Source organism: Drosophila serrata, unplaced genomic scaffold, assembly GCF_035046125.1.
Source record: "Drosophila serrata isolate PLE 108 unplaced genomic scaffold, ASM3504612v1 contig_142, whole genome shotgun sequence".
Lineage (NCBI taxonomy): Eukaryota > Metazoa > Arthropoda > Insecta > Diptera > Drosophilidae > Drosophila > Drosophila serrata.
In genome coordinates this window covers 273,602-283,622 of record NW_028257040.1, presented here as the reverse complement: position 1 = coordinate 283,622, position 10,021 = coordinate 273,602, and the positions used below count along the sequence as shown (strand labels likewise).

Sequence of the window (10,021 nt, the reverse complement as noted above, 5' to 3'; positions counted from 1 at the left end):
TGATATTGGGTGTGACGTACAGCATATTTCTGACCGTCCAGCCAATAAAGTCCTATGTTTTCGCAAAACGGACTTTGAACGGCTGAATAATTTTATAAACGAGTTCAATTGGTCCGATCTATACATGTGCACTGACATGGCAGTTGCCGTTGATATTTTTTACAGTGCCATGAATTCATTTTTTACTGAATGTGTTCCGTTATATTATCCGCCAAGCTCGAATAAACCGCCGTGGTTTACTAAAGAGTTGAGCCGACTTAAAAATAAAAAATCTAGACTGTATGCTAAATTTAAAATCACCGGTTCTCAATCTGCCCTTTCATTTTATTTATCAGCTCGGTCAAACTTTTCCGTGCTGAACGCGCAGTGTTACAAAAACTATTTAACTCGTTGTAGGGCCCAGTTCTCACAGGACCCAAAACAGTTTTATAATTTCGTTAACACTAAACGTAAACCTAAAACAAATCCTTCCTCGCTTTCATTTGAAAATACTACCGCAAATAATGATCAGGCAATAGCCGATCTATTTTCGCAGTTTTTTCAAACAACCTATTCTAGCTCTTCGTATATATACCAGACTTATTCCTACGACATACCCAAATCGAACTTAATTTTCTGTCCTTGCCTAAACGAAAGCTCTCTCCTTTTAGATCTTCATCGTGTCAAGCCAGTTTATTCGCCAGGTCCCGACGGAATTCCTGGCTGTGTGCTCAGGTATTGTGCCGACGCCCTGTGCTATCCCCTTCTGAAATTGTTTACCTTGTCCTTAGCAACCTCCCACTTTCCCATTATTTGGAAGGAATCGTTTATTATTCCTCTCCACAAAAAAGGTAGCAAATTGGATGCCAGCAATTATAGAGGAATCTCTAAGTTGTCGGCCATCCCAAAATTATTTGAAAATATTATCACCCCTCATTTACAGCACCTTTGTAGATCGGTTATTTCTCCATGTCAACATGGTTTTATTAAGCGAAGATCAACAACAACAAATCTTTTGGAGCTCTCTTCCTATATTATAAAGGGCTTCCATAATAATTGTCAGACAGATGTAATCTATACTGATTTCAGTAAAGCATTTGACTCTGTTAATCATTCTCTCCTCGTTAGAAAACTCGATTCAATTGGTTTTCCAAGTGATCTTCTTAATTGGATCTCAAGTTATTTGAATGGCAGGACGCAAAAGGTCCTCTTTAAGAATAATTTATCCAATATTCTAAGGGTTACATCTGGTGTCCCGCAAGGAAGCCATTTGGGACCCTTATTGTTTACATTGTTCATAAATGACCTGCCCAAAGTCTTGACTAACCAGAGTACTTATGTACGCGGATGACGTCAAGCTTTGCGTGCAATACAATGACGTTGCCTGCCAGTCGGATTTACAAACAGATCTTAATAATTTTCAAACTTGGTGCCGTGTAAACTTATTAAACTTAAATGGCTCGAAATGCAAGCTAATGACATTCTCTCGTGTCGCTCCTAAGCTTGCTACTTACACGCTGAACGGCTGCTCTTTGGAAAGAATTAATACAGTTGACGATTTGGGCGTCCGCTTGGACCCAAAACTTGACTTTATTGATCATATTTCGTCTATGGTGAATAGGGCCAGGGGTGTGCTTGGATTTATTAAACGGTGGTCGAAGGAATTCAATGACCCCTATGTTACTAAATCCTTATATACTTCCTTAGTTCGTCCTATCCTAGAATATGGATGCTGCGTTTGGAGCCCTCAGTACGGTGTCCATAGTAAACGCATTGAGTCGGTTCAAAAGAACTTTTTACTTTTCGCTCTACGCGGTTTAAATTGGGATGCAAACCAAAGATTACCTTCCTACTCTAGTAGACTCCTATTAATAAACTTGCCGTCCTTAGCCAATCGTAGAACGATGCTAGGGATAACCTTTATTTTTAACCTTATCCATGGTGATGTGGAAAGTGCTGACTTGTTGGGTCAGCTTAATTTCCATGTACCATGTAGAACCACTAGATCCTATATCCCATTAGTGTTGCGCCACTGTAGGACCTCCTTTGAACTGCATGAACCTTTTAGAGTGTTATGTGCAAATTATAATGATTTGTACACACTAATCTCTAACGTAGATTCCCTTCCCAAATTAAAATCTTTGATATTAACATACTTAGTAAGCATGCAAGCTAACAATCTGGCAGCACGCCGGTAGTCAATTTTCCTCGTATTCTGTCCTATATTTTCCATCGCGCCTACTAACACCTAACCCAAACAGGCACGTGCCTGGTGTCATACGGGCCACTTGTATGTACTGACCTTAGTGCATCAACGTCCAAGAAATAAAGCACACAAAGATTTCCAAATCAATTATGTAGAACCAAACATATTAGTCACCTGGAATATTCCAGAAACACTTGTTAATCAACATTGCATCAACAATAGAGTTTCTATACAACAAAACTTTATTAAAATAAAGAATTGTACTATGCAAATAAATGAATTTATAATTTCAAACAACCTTGCAGATTTTACACAGTAAATTTATATTGTTAACAACATAACCAAAATAGAACCTTTGGCATACATTCAAACAAAAGAAATAATTGAATCCCATGTAAAATATTACGGCGTGTTTCAAATCAAATGTGTTACATCTTATGTCATTATAATCCTAAGTTTAATCTTGTATGTCATCTATAAATTGAGGAGTATACCTAAGAAACCAATTGTTAAATATAAAACACAAGAAGAACAACCGATCCTGGACCAAATTGTAAATGATCAGATCATTCAGGAAAATAGCATCGTGATTTATCCCACATTATCTGTCTGAGGACAGGCCAAATTCAAAGGTTGGGCGAGTGACATATCCACAGTCCCACAGACTTAAGCACATGCTACTTATTCCACATATGTAAAACTATGCATCATCATCGAATGATAACCAGATAGTCATCGGGCACCACAAATCCACACGAGTTTGATAGTAAACACAAATAAACACAATTCCCCAGTACACGCCCGCATACCAAGAAATTATTTGTCATTTTTTTGGTCTCCTCTTTGTGCCTAGAGCGTGTACAAGCACCAGCACTCATACATTCCACAGTGACCAAGCAGCCGAACAGTGCCGACGAGACACAATCCGCCCCACCTACAACTTTAATGAAATAAATTCCGAGAACCGATGATTTAAAATTATCCGAATATATTTTGTTTTAATTACTTCGTAACGACCTACACACGCGCTAGCTATTTTATAGCTGGTTTTCCAGCTAGTTTGTTTTGGCGTTTCTTCTTTTCTCGGTGGTTGGCGTTGTTATTTTTTGTTTTTTGGTTTCCGTGCTCACATCCGTTCTGCGATCATCCATCGTATTCTGGAAGCTAAAATCGAGTCAGGACTATCGACTGCAATCAATTGTCAAGTAATCCGCTCCATAGGTGAATAGCTAATTCCAGTAGCTTGACGACAAAAGTTTTAAATATATATATTTTTTTTTGGTTTCTGTTCCTATTTTGTTTTTTTTTTTGCTATTTTTAGGTAACTTTACGCTATTGTAGCAGATTCCCACCATGTTTAGCCGATTGTCTGCCACTATTTTTTTTTATTTATTATAAAAAATATCAATTTTTTTCATTTGCCTAATATTTTTCTATTTTTGATGTTGATAGCTTATCTGCGTTTGCGAATATATCCATTTTTTTCGCGTTTCCCCGTGCCCCTACTGCTGCGCCCTCTACAGGCAGCCAGCTAAATCAATGCATTTCCTGTCAAACATTCAAAACATATTGAAAGAAGAAATTGGAGATTAAAATTGTATTTTTTTGTTCAGGTTCAGTAAGAAACGAAGTGATCCCAAGAAGTCGAGTTTGGGTCGTCGTACTCGCAATACAGAAGCAAAAAGACGTAAGATTACGAATATGACTGACGAAGAGCGGGCCTCCATCCGAGAGACTGAGCGGCTGAGAGCAATGCAGATGCACAACGCGGAATCAGCAGAGAGACGAGCAGATAGGCTTGAGAGAAAACGATTTAGAGTTAGGCAGTCGCGTTCTGCAGCAATCGATTTGATTCACTCTCAAAATAATGAACGCGACAGGGCAAGGGTAGCTGAAGCGCGTTTAAAGCTTTCAACAGATCAAAACCTGCAATACCATCGTCTTGCATTCAGATATAATCCAAATGTTGATTACAGCTCGAATCGCAATGTCGTTATTGGCCGGATGCATCAGGTCTGCATATACTGTCAGGCTCTCAAATTCAAAAACGAACCAAAAGGATTGTGTTGGGCTTCCGGGAAAGTGGAATTGCCTCAACTTGAAGCACCACCAGAGCCTCTGCACTCTCTATTCGCTGGATCTACTGCTGAATCGAAGCATTTCCTGTCGAACATTAGGAAATACAACTCTTGCTTTCAAATGACGTCATTTGGTGCGGAAATTATACCTGCGCAATTCATGCCAACTTTTAAAATCAAAGGACAAATCTATCATAAAGTCGGTTCCCTGCTTCCGTTCCCAGACAGCGAACACAAATTTCTTCAAATGTACTTCATTGGTGATGATGGAGATGAAGTAGATGCACGTTATGGAATCAATAAATCGCTGAAGAGGCCCATTATTTCGCAGCTACACAAGCAGCAATCGATATGATGCCTTTGGATACCTATAAAATTGTCATTCATGCAGACAAAATGCCTGCTGAAGAACATATCAGGAGATATAATGCTCCAACTATAGACGAAGTGGCAATTGTCATAGTCGGGGATCAGTTTCAACCTCGAGATATTGTTCTCCATCGACGAAACGATCGATTGGTAAACGTCGCAGAAACTCACCGTTGTTACGATGCTTTGCAGTATCCACTAATCTTCTGGGATGGTGCCGATGGCTACCATTTCAATGTGAAGATGATAGATCCAGTCAATGGTGTAGAAACGAATAAAAAGTGCAGCGCGATCAACTTTTACTAATACAGGTTAATGGTTCGGAGGACCGATTGCAATCATATATTGAAATGTCGTCAGTTGTTTAATCAGTACATTGTCGATATGTATGCAAAAATTTAAACAGAACGTTTGCTGTTCCTCCGATTGAATCAGACGAAACTTCGGTCCGAGGAATATATCCATTTGCGGGATGCTGTGATGAATGACCGTAATACAACCAACGTTGGAAAGCTCACGATTTTGCCATCCTCATACATAGGTAGTCAACGCCACATGCAGGAATATGCTCAAGATGCCATGGCATATGTTCGTTGCTTTGCGTTATCACCTTCACATGCAATCCAGCTCGGGACGAGATAGTACAGCTGTAATTTCCTGGACAATCGTATAAGGATAGGCATGACATCACAGCCCGTGTTTTCAGACAAAAGCTGAAGTCACTGATGGATTTCAATGTGAAACATGGAGTTTTTGGATCTGTGCGGTGCTGGATGTATACAGTAGAATGGCAGAAGAGAGGATTGCTGCATGCGCACATACTGATTTGTCTGTATGATAAAATTACTCAAGACGAAATTGACGATGTGATATGCGCTGAGATTCCACGGGCACAGGTCGATACGGATTTGCATGAAGTTGTCATCAAGAACATAATCCATGGCCCATGTGGTACCCCCAACCCAAGTTCACCATGCATGGTAGAGGGGAAGTGTTCCAAGCGATATCCTCGAGCATTTGCAGCCAACACCGTAACAGGGCAAGATGGATATCCTCTGCATAGGAGACGGTCAACTGAAGATGGAGGGACTTCGGCAACTTTAAACATGAGAATTGGTGATATTGAGGTAGACAATCGTTGGGTGGTTCCATACTCACCCCTATTGTCAAAATCATACAAAGCGCACATCAACGTAGAATATTGCAATTCCGTGAAATCGAATAAATAATCGAATAAAGGCAGCGATGTGACAGTTCTTGGTGTTTAGGTAGAAAATGGTGACAGCAATGCAGTACGAGTTGTCGATGAAATCTCTCAATACCAGGCTGGAAGATACATAAGCAGCAACGAGGCTGCATGGCGAATTTTTTCGTTCCCAATTCATGACCGCTACCCAGCTGTAGTTCACTTGGCAGTCAATTTGGAGAATGGTCAACGTGTCTATTTCACAGAACTAAATGTACAAGAAAGAGTCCTGAATCCGCCTGCGACAACTCTGACTGCCTTCTTCACCTTATGCCAGGAAGATGCTTTTGCCAGAACCTTGATGTATTCAGAAGTGCCCTCTTATTACACGTGGAATGCCACTAAAAAAGTGTTCGCGCCGAGGAAAACGAGGCGAGCCCGTCGAAGGACAACCTGGCATCTTCAAAGAGAGTAGAATCGGTAGACTCTATACAGTGCATCCTAATCAAGATGAATGTTTCTTCCTTCGCATGCTGTTGGTGAATGTGGCCGGTCCCAGATCTTTCCAGTATTTGAAAAATCTCAACGGCATCACGCATGCGTGCAAAAACAATATGCCACAAAGAAACGTGGTAGGGTAAAGCTAGTCAATTTATAAAAATAAACAATAACTGAATAAATATGAATATAACAACCCTCAATAATAAATCAAATTGTTTGTAAACCCAGTAAAACTAAATATTTTAGCGAGTTAAGAATACTTAATACTACAAAACATCGCTTGTTCCGCGTTTTTAATATATATTTTGCGTTCGTCCAGCTTCTTAAATAAAATAGTTTATTTAACGTGGAACCAAGTAATAATGTTGGCGCGCCCCTTGAGCAGAAATTATATTGTGTTCGCATCCATGTAATCTATCTATATATATAAAAATGCTCTGTTCGTGTCTACTTCCTTTATAGACTTCATTTGAACCGTTTAAGCCCAAATTTTGGCACAACATGCGTTGTGGTTTCAGATCGGTTATTGTCTACTTTTGATGTTGATAGCTTATCTGCGTTTGCGAATATATCAGTATTTTCTCGTTTCCCCGTGCCCTTACTGCTGCGCCCTCTACAGGCAGCCAGCTGAATTGAAGCATTTCCTGTCAAACATCACAAAAATAGTGATAGAAGAAATAGGAGATTAAAATTTAATATTTTTGTTCAGGTTCAGTAAGAAACGAAGTCATGCCACCCAAGAAGTCGAGTTTGGGTCGTCGTACTCGCAATACAGAAGCAAAAAGACGTAAGATTACGAATATGACTGACGAAGAGCGGGCTGAGAGACTGAGTGGCTGAGAGCAATGCAGATGCACAACGCGGAATCAGCAGAAAGACGAGCAGTTAGGCTTAAGAGAAAACGATTGGGAGTTAGGCAGTCGCGTTCTGCAGCAATCGAGTTGATTCTTTCTCAAAATAATGAACGCGACAGGGCAGGGGTAGCTGAAGCGCGTTTAAAGCTTGCGGAAGATCAAAACCTGCAATACAATTGTATTGCATTCCGATATAATACAACTGTTGATTATAGCTCGAATCGCAATGTCGTTATTGGCCGGATGCATCAGGTCTGCATATACTGTCAGGCTCTCAAATTCAAAAACGAACCAAAAGGATTGTGTTGCGCTTTCGGGAAAGTGAAATTACCTCAACTTGAAGCACCACCAGAGCCTCTGCACTCTCTATTCACTGGATCTACTGCTGAATCGAAGCATTTCCTGTCGAACATTAGGAAATACAACTCTTGCTTCCAAATGATGTCATTTGGTGCGGAAATTATAAATGCGCAATTCATGCCAACTTTTAAAATCAAAGGAAAAATCTATCACAAAGCAGGTTCCCTGCTTCCGTTCCCAGACAGCGAACACAAATTTCTTCAAATGTACTTCATTGGTGATCATGGAGATGAAGTAGATGCACGTTATGGAATCAATACCTCGCTGGAGAGGCACATTATTTCGCAGCTACAGAAGCTCTCAACGGCATCACTAATGCGTGCAACCACAATATGCCACAGAGAAACGTGGCAGGGTACAGCTAGTATATTAATAAAATCTAATCGTTTCCTTAAAAGTAAACTTAAAGCCCTATACATAATTTGAGTCGTCCCGTTCACACTTACTAGGTTAAGGTCCTCTCACTCGCACTCATTGCTATGATTGTAAAGGTACCAGATTTTTCCGACGAGACTACCTTGTATAATTGTTTCACGGGACGAACTGAAGAAGTAACATATAAAATGGTAAAATAACATGAGTCATTGAATCCCTTGGACCACCGTTTAATAAATCTGAAATCAGACCAATTTAATTATTCTTTTAAAAGATCATCAGTTCAGCGTGTAAGTTGCAAGCTAGGGAACAACATTTACATTTAATAAGTTTACGCGGCATTGTATTGTATTATATTGTATAGTATTGTATTGCACGCAAAGCTTGACGTCATCAGCGCACTTAAGTACTTTGGAGTTAGTCAAGACTTTGGGCAGGTCATTTATAAATAATATAATATAATAATAAATATAATGTAAACAAAAAGGACAATGGAACATAAGAGAAATTATTCTTAAAGAAAGCCTTTTGCGCCCTAATGATGCTCTCCTAAATGTATCAATAAAAAGGTTGGTCAAAACAGAAAAACATACTCAAAAACATGTACTGATAGAAAAAAAAACACAATTTCTGGTCCTAATATTGCGATGTTGTATTGTAATATGTTCACAAAATTAGTGTCATTTTCCATATGTGATTTGTTTAGAAAGAACAACTTCAATAGGCGCTTTATTTTTCTAGTAGTGTCATTTCTGTTTTCTTGCCATTCCCTTCCGACCTGCAAGTTCTTCGACGGCCACAAAAAATCGGAAGTCTCCTCTGCCTGCTTGGAGTTGTAGTTGCTGCAGGAAAACTTCTTCAAAGTAATACATCTCATACATCTTCAAGTTAACAACCAACTCCCAGCGTAGGCTTAGCAGGTCAATTCATATTCCTTTTATTAATATTGGTGATTTTATTTTCTACCACTTATTAAAATTATTAATTTTATTATATTAATATTATTAATATTATTATTTATCATTATATATTTTCTATACCAATCATGTATGGTCCACCCTAATATTGTACCACCCTTATGGTGCCTGAGAACTGATCCAGCAGATTGCGCCGCTTTGGGCCGTGGATTTGTCTCATTGCACTATGTGGAATTTGACCCGTTTTCGTGGCCAAAACTTATTTTTCGCGAGTATTCAAATTTCCGTATTTTCAATGATACCATGTTAAGAAATTATCAAACTGCTATGTTACATACCTAAAATGTTAACTTAACAGTTCAGTGTTAAAATAACAGCTGTTAAAGTCATCAGTTGCAAGCGAACACCACGGGCTGCTCTTAAAGGTTGACTTTGCGGTGCAGTTTCAAATTGGCATATATCTGACAAAAAATCATTAAATAACCAAATTCAAAATGAATATTAATTCTTCAGGTTTTTACTATGTGTAAATACTAATATGTTGCGTGTTGCATTCGTATTTTTCTAAAAAATTTTTAATTTAGCAAGTGGTGTCTCCTTGTCAGTTTTGGAAAGAAAGTTGAACTTTCCAAAGCGTTTTTAAAAAAAGATTCAAATTGTATCAGTGAGTGTCCATATACATGTTGTAGGTTTGCAAATTCTGAAATTAACATATGTAAGCTCATTGTGCGTTTATTGCGGTTTTTGCGTAATTTGAATTATTAGGAAGCAACATCTTGATCAGAAAAGCAGAACTGCTAGTAGTGTAGCGTAAGCAAGGGAGTTTCAATTCCTCCGGAAATATATTGTGGAATAATCAAACTCCGCAGAATACGAGGTTTTGTTAACCGTAAAAACTGATATCGATGTAAGGGAAGACGACAATACATATTTTTTTTATAATAATAATGAAATTGATGACAATGAAATTGAAAATGAATACATAGAATAATAAAACAAAAAAAAAAGTTATTCTTAAATAACTTCTATATTTACTATCCGATCTGAACCAAATTTGCAGGACACATTTAATATAAGAAATTCATCCTGTGTTTCAAAATTCTCTCTAGTCTCTAGCTTGATAATATTCAATTTTTTTCGATTTCTGTGGGCGGAGAGGGGTGTTGACACGCCTACTTTTCTAAAATAACTTCCTA

At 38.6% G+C, this 10,021-nt stretch overlaps 1 protein-coding gene across 2 annotated transcripts in view; it reads right to left on the bottom strand.

The window, feature by feature from the left end:
* Positions 1-2,325: 2,325 nt before the first annotated feature.
* Positions 2,326-10,021, bottom strand: part of LOC147644590 (uncharacterized) — a 223,398-nt gene continuing 215,702 nt past the window's right edge. Inside the window, exon 4 of one of the 2 annotated variants that reach the window (XM_086826129.1) lies at positions 2,326-2,359. In XM_086826129.1, the coding sequence (XP_086682255.1) occupies positions 2,333-2,359 (27 nt within the window). In that variant the 3' untranslated portion in view covers positions 2,326-2,332. Of the gene's footprint in view, positions 2,360-8,068; positions 8,148-10,021 lie in introns of those variants that run through there. The other variant, XM_086826130.1, reaches the window with a different exon arrangement.